General features: G+C 37.5%; 1 protein-coding gene across 2 annotated transcripts in view; it reads right to left on the bottom strand.

The window, feature by feature from the left end:
* Positions 1-16937, bottom strand: part of Oxr1 (oxidation resistance 1) — a 409810-nt gene that overhangs the window by 310116 nt on the left and 82757 nt on the right. For both annotated transcript variants that reach the window (XM_052160406.1, XM_052160408.1), the window contains exon 2: positions 14836-14991. In XM_052160406.1, coding sequence (XP_052016366.1) covers positions 14836-14858 — 23 coding nt within the window. In that variant the 5' untranslated portion in view covers positions 14859-14991. The remainder of the gene's footprint in view (positions 1-14835; positions 14992-16937) is intronic.

Below are 16937 nucleotides of genomic sequence, written 5' to 3'. Positions count from 1 at the left end.
AAGCAATTAACAAGCTAAGGTGGAAATTAAGCTAAGGTACAGAATATGGTGTATACCTTAAATTGTAAACAAGTTAATAAAACATTTGTTGGAAGAGTAAGGATATCTAAAAGCATATAACTGAGAAGGAAGTAAAGGAAATACATTCAAAAATGTGAAATAGATTGGGTCGAATAATATTGAATTAACAACATTAAAACAGAAAAGAAGAAAACAATATAATTTGGAAACCAGATCATTATAACTCTCTCCAAAATATTTACACTTGAAATTAATATATGCATAGTAGCCACTTGATAAATACTTTGCACATGAACTGTTCCACTAAAATTGCTTTAAGTACTTAAGTTAGCCAATGCATTGTTTAAACGACGGCTTCTCAAATTTGTGGCAGCAATTCTCCTTTCTTTGTAATATATTCCACCAAACTCATGTTCTTTAAAAAGTAATTTGGAACTCACTTCCTTGGACACATCATATATAATTGTAAGGAATATTATAAAGAAGTATTTGGAGTTACAGAGCTGGAGCTGGGGAGTGTGAACACACGATCATGAGGAACGCCCAGAAGCAGAAAGCATAGCTCGTGGGGTTCAAGGTTCAAAGAAAGGATTTTCAGAAATGGATGAGTTACCACCATTATGGTTTGTGGATGAGGTATAGGATTTGGGAAATTAGTTCAAAACCTATGTTAGTTTTGCTCATGGCTCACTTATAAGAAAACATAAAATTGAAGGGGACTAATTACTCCTGCTTTTATTCATTAGACACAATAATAGTAATAAATCACTTCAAAAAGTCATGCTTTAACAACCGCAACAAAAAGAAAGGACATCACTGTAGAAAAAAAGAAGACTTGGCAACATGAGCCTACTATTACCTTTAATGTCCAGTTTTGGAATAGGACAAGTGAATGCCTTGTCTGTTAGCTTAGAGTTGTTCACTAATAGCACACGTGAACACTGGAAACACGGAGCATTCACATCTTCAAAATGTTCCACAATGCTAGGGGAATGCCTCTTCAACCTCAAGCAATAATTTATGAACATGTTTGTCTCAAATAATCTCAAATCTAATTCAAATAATTGACTATCTCAAATAATTCACAGCTTTAGCTCACCCTGGGAAAACATATCCACAAATTTCCTTTGTGAGCAGTGTCAAATGTTTGATACAACACACAGACCAAGCTTCTAGCTTCCAAATTACCTCACCTTCTGCTAAATGTGTTTTCATGCCAAGAATCTTCAACCCATGCTATGTTTCTATGCTGTGTTCCAGGGCCTGCCTGGGAATCAGACCCAAGGCTTGGGCCCTTTGTTAATGCAAAACACCTGTTGAACTTGTTTGCCAGGATTAAATAGGATGACCCTCATCTGTCTTAAAGTGATCTGATTTGTAGTGTGTTTTAATGAGAAAGTATTATATCTCTCCTCACATATGTGTTGACAGTAGCTATTGCTCAATGATTGATTTCAACTGATAACATTTATAACTTGCCAAATATAGTGAACATCTCCTATGGTTGCTTTTTCTTCAAGTGTTTAATAACTGGATTGGGGAAAGTACAGAAGTATGTCAAGAAAATTCTTCCTTCAAAATTACTTTCTATTATTCATGACATGAGCACCTAGAAGGAACAAATATAATGAAAGTTTTTGCAAAGCAATTGAATAAATTGATGCATTTTAAACTTTACATAGTAACATCATTACCGTTGCTTTGAGTATATAACTAGCTTTGAATAAAATCATTAAAAGGCATATTATGGGTTGGAAAAGATCATCATCATTTCTCTGAGCCTGATTGTGTAAAAATTCTGTTTCTGGATATAATTTTAAGATACTATAAAAAAAAACTCAGGGGAAAAATGTCTAAATGAAAAACCACTCTGGGAGATTACTTAATCTGAATTTAAGTTTCTTTTGTCAAATTCATGAAAGCACTTTATATCAGTAATCTAAAACCAAAGGTGTAGTTAAGTTAATCTAATTTTTAAAGTCTATCATGCAGAACAGGCTTTTGATTACAGCAAGGGACTACCACATGAGAAGGCGTAAGACTGAAAATTTATCTGGAACAGTGGTGTCCACCCTCCATGGAATCTGCCAATCAATAGATAAGTCAGTTTAGCTTTCAGGTCACAGCAAAAACAGGGAGTCCTGGTGTACATTGCTGGGAGGAACTCAGGGCCCAGTAGAGATTTTTGCTCTGAGCAACTTCTGAGCTACTATCATCACCGAGGTAGCTAAGTTATACATTTCATCTAAAAGTCTAAAGGAAAGACACTTGTAATTATAAAAGTCTCAACTCACCAAGGAAAATTTATGCAGCCTAAGTATCAATGTCAGCACTTAACTTTCCAAATTCTGATAAATTAAGACACATTCAATGCTTCAAACCTAGTTTGAAAAATGATATTTCTTAATGCATAGAACTAGCATTGACACATTGAGTGGTGTGGTGCTACAAATTGATTTTGACTCTAAATGGTGAATCTCTCTAAAGTACTATTAGAAGAATATTATTGCTCTCCAGTAAAGAAAATGTAATTATTTGAAGTAACAAAAAAAAAAACCAAACAATTCAGTAATGTTAATTATGACTACAAAGCAAGAACAGGAAAGAAGCAGCTCTGACTGTCTAAAGACATTCACTAGACATCAAATGAAAAGGTACAAAAAATTGCTCCAACTAGAGTAAGGTAATTGAGAGTTTTGCTGGGTATAATAACCTGAGTTGACATTTGTATTCTCTTGGGTTCTGTTGTCATTTGTATTCTCTTAGGTTCTGTATGACATTTGCCAGGATCTTTTGGCTTTCATAGTCTCTGACAAGAAATCTTGTATAATTCTGATAGGTCTGCCTTTACATGTTTCTTAACCTTTTCCCCCTTACTGCTTTTAATATTATTTCTTTGCTTTGTGCATTTGGTGTTTTGGTTATCATGTGAAGGGAGGAATTTCTTTTCTGGTCCAATCTATTTGGAGTTCTGTAGGCTTCTTGTATGTTTATGGGCATCTCTTTCTTTAGGTTAGGGAAGTTTTCTTCTATAATTTTGTTAAAGATATTTACTGTCCCTTTAAGCTGGAAATCTTTGCTCTCTTCTATTGGATACTTTGGTCCTTCTTAGAAGAGGGATCAAAATACCCATGGGAGGAAATACAGAGACAAAGTGTGGAGCAGATACTGAAGGAAAGGCCATCCAGAGACTGCCCCATCTAGGGATCCATACCATATACAGTTACCAAACACAGCCACTATTGTGGATGCCAAGTGCTTGCTGACAGGAACCTAATATAGCTGTCTCCTGAGAGGCTCTGCCTTTGCCTGACAAAAACAGAAGTGGATGCTCACATTCAGTCAATGGACTGAGCACAGGGTCTACAGTGGAAACGCTAGAGAGAGGACCCAAAGAGCTGAAGGGGTTTGCAGCCTCATAGGAGGAACAACAATATGAACCAACCAGCACCCCCAGAGCTCCCAGGGACCACCATCCAAAGAGTACACATGGAAGGATTCATGGCTCCAGCCACATATGTAATTGAGGATGGTCTTGTTGGACATCAATGAGAGGAGAGGCCAAGGGTCCTGTGAAGGCTCGATACCCCAGTGTAGGAGAATGTCAGGACAGGGAAGCAGAAGTGGGTGGGCTGGTGAGTAGGGGCAGGGGGGGTGGGATAGGGAAACCAGGAAAGGGGATAACATTTGAAATGTAAATAAAGAAAATATCTAATATATAAAAGTGATCCAAGTATCAGACCTACCTTCTATAGGCAGTTTGATACACATGGCAAATAAAAGAAGATTAAAGTAGGCTGAATGTGTCTGGTCCTATACAATCATTTTGCCCAACTAAGTTCTGTTGAAGATTTTTTTCAATGTCCTGTCTGTAGCAAGCTCCTGGGCAAACCTGCTGCAGGTACCCATGAGACATTTCTTCTGTGATCAGAATCATAAAACACTGACATCATTACTTTAGAATGGGGCTAATTTGCACTAATTCCCAGGTCATCAGAGATCCCAGACATTTTGATTTTATGTTCTAAATGAAAGGCATGCACAGGCATAGTGAACATCTAGATAGGAAGAGGTGAAGGTCAAGATTGTTTTCAACTTTTATTTTGCTAAATAAGGACGCTAATAAATTCCAAATCCCACTTTAGGTGCCATAAGCAAACCATATTACACAGAAAGTATAGAATAGTTATAAACTTTAAACAAGCATGATTTATCTCCCCTTAAGAAATGGCACCTAGTGGTTTTTACTCCATCATTTTCTCTAGAACATGGTAGCCCTGACTGTATATTGTATTATATATCTTCAGTGAAAGAAGCACAACCATATTAAGCAGTCAGTGGACATAACACAATATATTATTTCAACATTTCTGTTTACATATTGGAATTAACTTTAGAGTTCTTTGGGGAGAAGGGATTACTATAAGCCTCAAATGCAAGTAGAACAGCAAAAAATAAAAAAGGCTCAATTTCTACAACTTACATTTACAAGTCTCCTACAAAAGTGTTTAATGCAAGCAATATGGTTTGTAGATGAAATATCCTTTATATTATGCCTCTAATTATTTAGATGGGTACAGATATGTTGGTACATGTTTTTAAATTGACAATAATGAAAAACAGGCTATATCCTTATAAGGGATTTTCATTATTTCATTATTTGTATGTTATTGTCATATTATATTTTCTCAGTATATTTTCTGAGTGTTTATATTATGAGCACAATTTAATTATCTTTATAAGCTGCAGGCGCCAAGCAAGCCCTTTTAGATTTGTAAGTCACATCACATCATTGCTGCTTCAGACTCTTGCCAGTACTAACTTTCCCTGGACCTGCACTCTGTGTGACATTTCACTAGGTCTAGTGAGTGACAGCAGTATCCAATCACAATGAGAATATTCCTCAGTCACCTGTTCTCTCTGGCTTGACTCAGAGCCACCATGCTAAGGCCGCCTCCAAGTACAACTCTCTTTATTCCTCCTTGATAATCCCTGAGACATACCATGGGCCTGTCATCATCTGGGCGTTCCCAATTCATTACATAATGACGTTTTCAGTGTGCACTGAAAGCAGCCTTAGAGTCCGTGATGGTAACATTTAATAGTAAACTTACAATGCAACTTGGATAGCTGCAATACAGTCTGTGGCTGGGATGGCTCTCTTCTACATACAAATGTGAAACTTCACAGCTTCCTACTTCAATGGTATTGCCTCAAAAAGTCTAACAAAGCCCATCCTCCAGAGATGACTAGATACTGTCATTTCAGTCTGCTTGACTATCTTCAGAGTATATGTGTGTGCATATATATATATGACATTAGAGATTTATCTTTCATTACCATTCTAAACACAGCATTAAAAATTATACATTGAAACTATTTAGAATAACCTATCGAAATAAGTGTCTAATAATAAGAAATAATATATTATTTATATTAAAACAATAGTTTCAGCCTACATATCATTAAACTATATTATACCATCCCTCAAACTGTGTAAGAATTATTTTTAAATTCCTATTCAATCACAAACTAAATCATCCTCAAGAATCATTACAACTTAAAAGTGGAACAAAAAACAAAGGATAAGTGAATGGATGGAGTGAGTGCTTTTAGTGAACAGCCGATGTTGTTGGAAAGTATTGGTTTCATTTCTTTTGTTGATTAATCTGAAATTGATATAAAACCGAGTGAAATCTCTTTACAATAAAACTAATAGCACAAAAAACAAACATGAGACCCAGGAAAGGAACAAAAAGACAGATGGCAGTGTACTTTCTAGGAGTCATGATAACTTCACACACCGATATAAAGACAATTTTAAAGATTAGACTATCAAATTTCTTTGATCACACTGAAAAGAACATACCTAAGACTACATAACCATTTTAATGATTGAAAATATATCATAAGAATTTTACTTTTTAAATTATGTTTTCCATTGCTCAAGCCCCAAAGGGATTTTTGCCTTGAGGGTTGGAATGGCCTGTGAAGCTTTGTTAAAGCTTCCACAGTCTAAGAAATATTGGCATTATTAGTCACTAAAGTTTCTTTTACAAGAGAATAACCCCTAACCCTGATGGCTCCAAAATTAAGAGAAAACATATTTCAACAAACGGCGTTGTATTCCTTGCACTAGACAGTATTCATAAGCAAGGTGATCCTTGGGACCTATCACCAGTCACTAGAGGGTACTTGGCTTGAATGCCTGTGTATTTTCCTCCATATTAGTTGTGGATTGGTGATGATCAATCTCCTGCTCATAGTGAGGGTGGCTGTGACAGTCTGTGATGGAAGGCTAGTCATGCCCACAGAACTAGGCTGTAAAAACAAACAGACCTAATTAGTGCCTGTGGGGATTGAACCTTTAGCCCAAGACTCATCCCAAGAACACAAAACCCTCTAAGAATACCATGACTTGCAAACAATTTTCTTCCTTGAAATATTTCATTTCTAGCTTGCATTACTATTAGTAATAAAGTAAAAACATTTTTCTGGTACATGTTTATCAGTGGGAGTACACTTACAAAGAATGTAAGAGTCCCTGAATTAGTTCCATGGTGTCACACAAATATTACTTTTCATTTATTATTTGAGTTTTTCATTTCTTAAAAAATTAAATTAGGGTACACGTTTATTCAGGAGAAATTCATACAGAGACAAAATTATAAATAGCCTTGGATCTAGTTTGAAAGATAGCCTAGAAACAGTGGGAAAGAATGATACAGCGTAAAATTTAAAGATATATTTAGCAAGTTAACATTACAAGAAATGGAATTTTGGAGTAAAAGCAGTAATAGGAATAATTCCTATCAGTTCTAACAGGCATCAAGAGTCCAGATTAGGGTGACAACAATGAAATCCAGGGACAGCTCAAAGAAGAAACAACAAAATCAAATTGCTGTATAAGAGAATGCTTAAAATACTGGAGGGCATGGCCCATGCCAGCTATTTCTATCACTACAATCTTTTCCAGGGTTGGCTTAATAGCCAATATACACAGTAAAAATAATGGAGCAAAACAAAAGGAATGACTCCAAAGATAACCCCAGGTCACAGAAGTCAGAATTAGAAATACACACCCAATGCTTAATTTAATTTTAGCTGTGCTGAATGTTGGGTGTAGGATAAGAAAACATTCAAGTATATCCAGTCAATGCATCTCCAATCACTGATTGAAAACACAGTCTAAGTCATAAGAGGAAGTGCAACACAGGACAGATATATCTGGAAATTAGTAAGAGGATAATATACAATTATTGTGTAGTTTGTAAAATCCCTTTTCTTGATAACTATATGTTGTATTGTTATAACGAAAGAAACACTGTGGACTGTTTGTCAAAGAGATTTATTTATAGTTTTAGAGAATTTATAGATTCCAAGATTGGTCAGCCATATTAGGCTCACCTCTGGGGAGGATGGAATTTGTTATGCAGCAATTGGGTCAAAAGCCCAGAGGAAAATAGCCTAGTCCAAAGGAGCCCAGTAAACACTTGGATTGGTCTTGTTTTTATAAAAGCCTGCTCCCAAGAAAGAAAAATCATTTGTGGTAGATACAAAAAATATTCAAGAGACTACTTATAAATGTTAAAGTGTTAAAAGCTATTTCTAAAAGTATCAGTGAAGTTCAAAAAAGTGGAGGATTCTAAAAATAAAGTGTATTCACCAGAAGAAGAGCCAATTGCAAAGCAAGTTGATACTGATCATTTTAATAATGAAGAGATTTCAACTTGAAAAGGCATGTTATGAATGGAAAGGCATATTGAAATTTTACAGAAATCAAAATCGTGACTTTACTCCAAATCATGAGATCTTACCTCAAAGTGTTATACATTCGGGGGGAGGGGGAAGGGGCAGGGGGTGGACTTGTTTTGTTTTGAGCTCTTGTTTTGTCTGTTTTAATATTTCCTGTTTTCTTCTTGTTGCATGGTTTCTGCTAGTTTAGTTTCCCCTAAACCCCATGTACTTTTCTTGTGCTCAGCTTAATTCCCAATGCTTACGGCCTCCACTTTTCAAGACCATTACCTTTAGCCGATGGTCTCTGAGCTTAGTCAAAAAGCAAGTTCACTCACCCAGTATCTTAACCACCCAACATGCATTTGGCATGCTAGGAAATACTGGTTCTATGTGACCAAGGAAACTTACTTCAATATAGAATTCTCATGGCTTTATGTTTATGTAAAATCTTTCTCCTCTTTGTCATCTACAACAGACTGCAGACAATTCGGATGTTATTCTTTACCATAAAGCTGGGTTTAAAGATCACTCCTGAAATCTTAACTGCATTCTCCACATTGGGCTCTAAATCTTTACTCCAAAAAGACAACTCAAGCTCCAACCTCCTTGCCACTGAAAATACCAGTATTGCCTCTGAGAGTTAGGGGGAGTTGATACAAGTAGGGAAAGTTGACTTAAACACCACATAGAGTGGGAAACACATACTATGTGCAATATTTACTTTAGAAATGTATAATTCATATTATATATGTATATAATGCAAATTAATCCAAAGTTGTTTTCATGATTTATTAGAGTAAAATTAAATTTGTCAATATGCATAATAGCACTTTAAAACGTAAGTCTACTTAGGAAATATAATTTATTTCTTATAAATGTAGTCAATACATTATTTACTTCAATAATTCAAATGGTGCTATATCTCCAGACACACATAACAGAAATTGTACTAGCATTATATAAGATTATCTTGGTCGACTAGAAATAAAGGATAACTTAGACAATTAACAGCATGGTGCTAAGTGTTTATAGGCATTAAATCAGGAGAGCACACAGTTCACACCGGAATGCAAGGCACACTGAATGGCTTACTACCTCTTGAGGAAATGATATTTGCACACTTGTCCCTCACAGCGTCAAAATCATGTTACCATAGTAACGACTCTTTAGAGAAGAAAGCCAGAAGACAACTGAAGGGCTAGCCTAGCTGCATGAAATAAATGGCCGTACTGTTAGAAGTGTCAATGCACTACCCTGATGATGTCACCCCCTTCCCCATCAAATAAAGCAATAAGCATAAACCTTCATGAAAACAGGAGACATCAAATATCATGCAGGGCATAAGTATTTCACAAGAACAATGTGAATATACATAGAACATAATATCCCTCGGCGTTTTAAAAGCGTGTTTTCTGTCACTCGAGTCATTTTAAATTTCTGCCCTATAACTGTGGTGTGATCTTCGTTATTGTAATCACCATGCTTTATTATGCAAGAGCTACTTTAGTGTTTCTGAAAAGTGAGGCCTTTCCTCCCTGGTGGGAAACAGAAACACCCATTTTTGCTTTCCAAAAACATTCTGGAAGCATCATGTTTAGAGCATGCATCATGCTAAATCAGGGGGTGCTTGACTGAGTTTCCATCTTCTCGCTGACACTGAGCACTGTGAAGAGAAGCCTGCCTCTATCTGCACACCACCACTGTGCACAGCAGAAGACACTGTACACAAAGGATGTTCAATGCATCTGGCTACTTGGTTTCTAAAAATCTGAATCCAGTGATTTCTTTATTCTCCCCTGGCTGCCCGAAGCCAAGCAAATATTAATTATTCTTTTTTTCCCCCAAGGTCTCACAAAATAGGCCAGACTTGCCTCAAACTTGGGATCTTCCTGCTTAAGTCTGTTGAATGCAAAGACAGCAATATATACACCATCATCCACAGTGGAAAAAATACTTTCCCTACAAATACTAATCAACATGGAACAACACAGCTACCGTAACAAAAACAGGAGGAGTCAGGGTGCTAAAGTCACAGATGCGGAAGTAAAAAGACTATATAGATTAGTGGAGAGTCTCACAAGAGACTGAACAGCCTAGATACTAGTTGAATCAGAGCAAGCACTTTCTATTCTTATATTCTACTTGTTTGCTTGTTTGTTTGTTTGTATTAAGAAAAACTTTTGGAAACAAGTCAAAGTCAGTACACAGAGCCAGGGTGATGATGCGTGCCTGAGATCACAGCACTCACTTCAAGGTAGAGGAAGGAAGATGAGGAGCTCGAGGTAATCCCCAGCTGCATAGAGAATTCTGAAACAGACTGAGTTATCTGAGACACTTTATTGAAAAACAATCATGAGAAAGTGCTGCTCTCTGTATACCTTGTAATTTATGGAGCTCACTTTATGTAAGTTTATAAAACCCAACTAAATATCTGCTATTACCAACTGCATTGCTTTCCCCAGGAAATTGGTGGGGATATCAGCAGCCTCCTCCACAGTACTATTGTACTACCTGGACCCTACTACCTGATACTGTCGTTTGAAAGATGAGTTTTAGTATGTAGACTGAAGAAAGCAAAGAGAAACATGGACATGGAAGCCAGAAGTTGTAGGTAGAATTTGTTAGAGATGGGGCTTATCATGTTGAACAAGTTACTTAGTATCCTGTGCCTCACTGTTCCCATTCACAAAAATGCAAATAACACCCAAGAAAGTGACAATTCCAAGTTAATATTTGGAAATTCTCCAACAGTGCAGGGTGCACACGGTAAAGGAAATACAATCATTCACTCTTTGATAATGTTTGCTATACTTGACAAAAGGAGCACATTTTAACTTCCAGGTAGATATAAATATCCAACATTATAAAATATAAACCATGGGAATTGATGGAATTAAGAAGGAGGCTGTTTAGTTCTGCAAGCACTCATTGGCCTCACACCACCTCTTTTGTGCTACAGACACAAGCCTTGTTTTATCTGAGGTTCCCGTGTCTCCTGCTAATTATGTCTGCTACCAAAGACATTTCTTTTCCACAGATCTTAACCTGAAGTTGCCACCTGCTCATAGATGTCTGCAATGGATCCTGAGCATCTCTTCATTTTACCCTAAGCAGCATCACCTCAGCCATTGTCTCCATCTGATAAATACGAGCGAAACAGAAAGATTCTTGAAACATCTGTTTTTATCTCTATGAAAATCTTATAATCAAGTCCCACTGTTTTCCTCTATGCTGGAGATCACAGCTTCCTAAAAATCTGGAAGCATTTTGTTTTTTTGGTTTTTTTTTTTTTTTTTTTTTTTTTTTTTTGAGACAGGGTTTCTCTTTGTAGCCCTGGCTGTCCTGGAACTCACTCTGTAGACCAGGCTGGCCTTGAACTCAGAAATCCACCTGCCTTTGCCTCCCAAGTGCTGAGATTAAAGGTGTGTGCCACCACAGACCGGCTATCTGGAAGCATTATAATGCCTAAAGCTTTTTAGAGGTGTGTGTGTGTGTGTGTAAAACAACTGTTCTAAAAATATATAACTACTAAATAAGAAAGATTTTTTAATCTATATGAATAAGACTAGCTATTCTTAAGAGTTAATATTATAATTAATATTAAGAGTTAATATTATTGATTGGATTGTCTTAGAAATGAATGTAAGTATCTTAACTTACATTTTCTTAATTCTTATGTTACTGTGGGAACTGGGGTAGACACCCACACATAAACATGCATTACACTGAGTGTTTACTGCTAAAATCAGGAAATGGTTATTAACATTGAATACAAGATTATGGGAGGTGGGCAAAAATGCACACAGAATGGCATGCGCTTTTTAAATGTATTTATTTATTACTATGTACATATGCTAACTTAGTATGTGCATACATATGTTAGCATACACATGCTACACCATACATGTGGATGCCACAGGTCAACTTGCAGGATTCTCCTTCCTACTAAATATTCATTCTGGGGACCAAACGTAGCTCATCAGATAGCAGATACATGTGACATCTCACCAGCCTATCATGAGTTTTCACTGTGAACTCAGTACTAAAATTAACAAGAACAGGCAGAAGAGAGTTTTTGAAAAGTACAACTTGGAAGAATCGTAAAACTCAATAGGATTGATATTCACATCTAGGCAGATGCTGTTCTGAAAATAAACCTTGTTAGAGGGGTCTACACAATCTTGTGGCTTTGAATCTTGGAAACACAGGTCTTTCCCTGTTACAATTACCTTCAACAGCACACTGCAGACTTAGTTTCCCCTACAGGTTTCTTTTCCACAAGAGGGAACACAGTTGTTAAAACAACTCAGGTATCCATGCACTCAAATATTACATGCCAATTAAGAATCGGACAATATCACTTATTTCCAGTGTGAGGCAGTCTGTTTCTGGACTTTAAAACAGAGCCATGTCACGGAACAGCAATAATTCCATTAAATTCATGTAATTTTATGTATACTTCACACTGAAACTTGGTAGGCTGCTCCACATCCTTCAGTAAATATTTACAGGCTAATGCTCCCTCAAAACACAGATGACAATTGTTAGGGTGTATGAAAATTTACAGGGATTAATTTGGAAACGTTAGTCACTTCTTTCAAGAGTAAGAAACATGACTTGTGGCTTAACTTGACTACCCTGGCCTCATTACCTAGTCTTCATTACTAGAACGAGACAGCTCAGATGCTAAGAGGGATGCTGCCACAGGTGCATGGTGGTGACACTGATGAAGATGAAGCTCTCACACCATGGGAACCTAATGTGGACTGCACTGGATTACAGCACCATGGCATCATTTCTCCCACCTTCAAACCTCCAACATGAGCATCGTTCACTATTTCAGACATGCTGGACTCTAGCAGTGCGCTCTGAATTTAGATTTCTCTTTTAGAATGAAGGGATGTGCTTCCGTTAAATTGCCTGTTTTGCATTTTTCACCGTATTCCCACAGCATCTATTTGCAGAACACCTACCTACTTGTGGGAGCCTTGACAGACAATTAGGCTGGAATGACAGACGATCTCTCTGCTGTATCTCACCTTGTTTCAGGTGACCCTAAATCCAATCAGCTCATCACAGTAGGGCGAAGTGAGGATCCTGAAGACAGGCGACTGTGTCAGCTCTGCGCTGTGTCCGTGTACTAGGTCACACCCACCAGATCCTGAGACTTGACAGTCACATCTGCTTTAATATCCCCATCCCTGTAATGCCACTGTCACCGGTCCCTTTCCTCTTTCATTTTCTCATACTCTTCCTCCATTCCTCCTCTGCCTCCTTTCCTTTCTCCTCCCACTGGCCACCCACCTTCCATGATATAACATTTGTTTTCTATTTATTTCACTTAATCTTTAGGTCGTGTGTGTGTGTGTGTGTGTGTGTGAGAGAGAGAGAGAGAGAGAGAGAGAGAGAGAGAGAGAGAGAGAGAGAGAGATCCTTGTGCATATGTGCATATGTCCACATACATGTGGCGGTCAGAGTAGACATGGAATTCCTTCTTCAGTTGTTCTGCACTTTAGTTTTTGAGATCATCAATTCAGGCCGAGTGGGTGGTCACATGTCCCACGCATTGTCCTGTTTCCATCTCTTAGGTCAGGAGTTATAGGAATGCACATCCAAGCACAATATTCTACACACGGGTGCTGAGGATTCGAACTGAGGTCATCTCACTTGAGTGGCAAGTACTTTCCCCTCTATAGAATGTGTATGGTCTTTGAAGACTGATTTTCCACACAGTTGCCAGGGTAAAATTCTTTTTTAAATAACTGGGTCAACATTTTTCACAGATTTGAAAAGATTCTCAAGACTTGGAGAAATTAACGATTCTTTTAAAATGTAATGATAATTTCATTTTAATAAATATATGAGTAAATTACATTCTATACTAATAATTTCCCATTTAAGTGTTTCATTATTGGTGTACAGAATATATTTTAAATCTCCTAATTCTATTTATTTATTTATTTATCCAAATGAGGCACTTAGCACTCAGGCCTAAGGATCCAAGAACACATTCTGTGGATGCTATTAGAAATTATGTTCTTCAGAACATTGCACTAAATTTAAACAAATAATTATACCCTTTGCTGTAAATAAATCCCTTACTTATCTAAAAATGAATTCACAAAGCTATAGCAAATCAGCAAGAGAATTCTGACTCTGATGCCATTTCTGTTTGCAGAAGAAAATGAAATGAGTTCTTAAAGAAATTGGGAGTTGGCAGACTTCTCTTACAGACCTAAATACTGATAGTTTTCTTTCTTTTTATTTAAATATTTTACAGTTTCATTTCTTTACTTTAAAAACGATTCTGGCATTCAGATTCATTCCTGGATATTACTGTTCCTCGTGGTATCCTGCTGATTCCCAGGAAATGACCTTCCAACTTCTTGTCTTATTAACAGAGATGGGATTAATCAGGAACCAAAAAACCAAAGATAAGCTACAATGGAGCTATTCAGAAATCTGAATTTTAATGGAATTTTGAGTTCTTTTTAATTTCTTTTAGGTCGATTTATTTTTGGGGGGACAGAAGCCTAAGAAAAGAGAAACTGATGAGCAAACTTCTAGAGTCCCCAATGTCACAGCACTGAAAGAGTTAAATGTGGATGATGAAAATCTCACAGGACCCCACCCTAGATGAAGCACTATAGATAACCAATAGCTACTGAAACAGAGAATGAATCTGAAGATCAACCACTAATAGGATAATGGGATTATCAGACACCATTCAGTCAGCCCTAAATGCATATGAATATGAGCAACTAAAGAACCCAGCAGATGGTATCTATGTATATATGTAACAATAATAAAGAATAAGTAGTCATGAATTTGAGGAATGGGGAACACAAGGGGCTGAGAGGAGGAGAAGGAAAGGAACATGATGAAAATAAAGTTACTATATTCAAATTATCTGAAAGTAAATTAAAAGAAAAAAATCTCTTCTCATTCTTATATAAGACATTCAGAAAAATATGATTTTTAAAGTTCTATGCCCAGGTTCCAATAAGGCAACTATCACAAAACCCTGCTTCCTGTATACATGTATTTGTTCTTGAGATCAGAATGTACTTTACTCACCATGATAGATTAGATACAGACATTGCAGCAATCAGTGATGGAGTCTCCTCTAAAGTCAGAATAGGGAATCAGGACCACTTGACCGGACCACTCTCGGTTTCTACTCTGCCCTTGGAAGAGGATCAAACCACTTGTTTACTCCAGGCTTGAGAGGACCTGCGGAGAAAACAAAAATATTGATGTTTCTAGGACATAATCTTAGGAGCAGCAATAGATATCTTTCTAGACTGGAAGCCGCAATATAGAGGAAGACACACCTGTGTATGATATTATTTTTTCTTAGGGCAAACAAGATGCCATACGTCAGTGATAGAATTAAAACGAGCATATGAGCTGCTAAATTCCTTCCTTATAAAATCCACTGAATGAATACCAAGATAGTCTTTCTCCAAAGGAGGGAGTACAGAGAGGAACCCAAAGGACTTTTAGAGGAATCAAATATTCTACTTTTAAAGCTACTTTCACACATTTGTGACAGAATGATCAGAGATCCTGATTTTCTTATAGCAGAAACACTAGAAGACAAAAGTAAATTAGTGGATACACATACACAGACAAACACGAAGACCTGGGCATGAGCCATGACCATTACTCATCTGAGAGTAATACAAATCCACTCACTTTGCTCTGTGTAGACTGCAATAGGATGTAGCATGGAGGAGAGAGGGACAGGGATTTTACACGACAAATTTCACTGCATACAACTGTTTGAGTATCTATTGAATATACTGTCCTATAATTTAAAACCAAAACTTCTTCAGAGAACAACTAATTCCAGGAATCTGTTATCACTTTTAATAGCTTGGGGTGTTTTCTATTATTCTAATAATACTTATTGACATATTCCTTCCTGTTTGAACCTTTGCCTGAAGTAGACCCAGGGCTTGGGCTCCCCACCCACTCCTACAACATCCAGAGGAAGCTTGACTCCCGGGAGCTCTGATACACCAGGATATCAGGTAAGGCCCCAACCTCTGCCTCAACACTCGGTGTAACTGGAACCCTTCCCCCAGGACCCAGGGGCACAGGAAGCCCTGACAGCCACCCCTGCCCAGCAACAGGCACACATTGCTTCTTGTTTGCACTCATGCCCAGAGCAGACCCAGAGCTCTGCCCCCCCCCCCACTCCTACAGCACTCAAAGGAAGTGTGAGTTCCAGGAGCTTTGACACACTCAGGATCTCAGGAGCACAGGATCCCAAAATCACAGGATCACAGGATCACAGGATCACAGAAACGGCTGGACTCCCAGGAGTTCTGTCACAACCAGGCCTACAGAAGGGACAGCCTCCAGTCAGTAAGGCCAGTGAGCACTAGATTTAACCAAATGACAAAAGGCAAGCACAAGAACATAAGCAACAGAAACCAATGCTACTTGACAACATAAGGACCCAGCTACCACACCAAGCCTTGGATACCCCAACACACTTGAAAAGCAAGATTCAGATTTTAAAAGAACATAAATAACTCTCTTAAAGAAATGCAGGAGAACATAGATAAACAAGTAGAAGCCCTTAAAAAGAAAGCACATAAATCTCTTTTTTTTTTTATTTTCTAAATCCTTTGTTTACATTCCAAATGCTTTCCCCTTTCCCAGTTCCCCCCACCCCATATGTCCCATAAGCCTTCTCTACTCCCATTCTCCAATCACCTCCCTCCTTTTTTTCTCTGTCTTGGTATTCCCCTACAATGCTGGATCAGGCGTTTCCAGGATCAGGGCCCTCTCCTTACTTCTTCATGGGAGTCATTTGATATGCTACTTGTGTCTTGGGTATTCATAGCTTCTGGGTTAGTTAATATCCACTTATCAGTGATTGCATTCCATGTATATTCTTTTGTGATTGGGTTAACTCACTTAGGATGATATTTTCCAGTTCCAACCATTTGCCTAAAAATTTCATGACTTCATTGTTTTTAATTGCTGTGTAGTATTCCATTGTGTAAATATACCACATTTTCTGTATCCATTCCTCCATTGAGGGACATCTGGGTTCTTTCCAGCTTCTGGCTATTATAAATAAGGCTGCTATTAACGTAGTGGAGCATGTGTCCTTATTGCATGCCAGGGAATCCTCTGGGTATATGCCCAGGAGTGGTATAGCA

This window comes from Apodemus sylvaticus, chromosome 17 (assembly GCF_947179515.1).
Source record: "Apodemus sylvaticus chromosome 17, mApoSyl1.1, whole genome shotgun sequence".
NCBI classification, from domain to species: domain Eukaryota; kingdom Metazoa; phylum Chordata; class Mammalia; order Rodentia; family Muridae; genus Apodemus; species Apodemus sylvaticus.
Note: the sequence above shows the minus strand (reverse complement) of the source record. Positions and strands in the feature narration are given on the sequence as shown.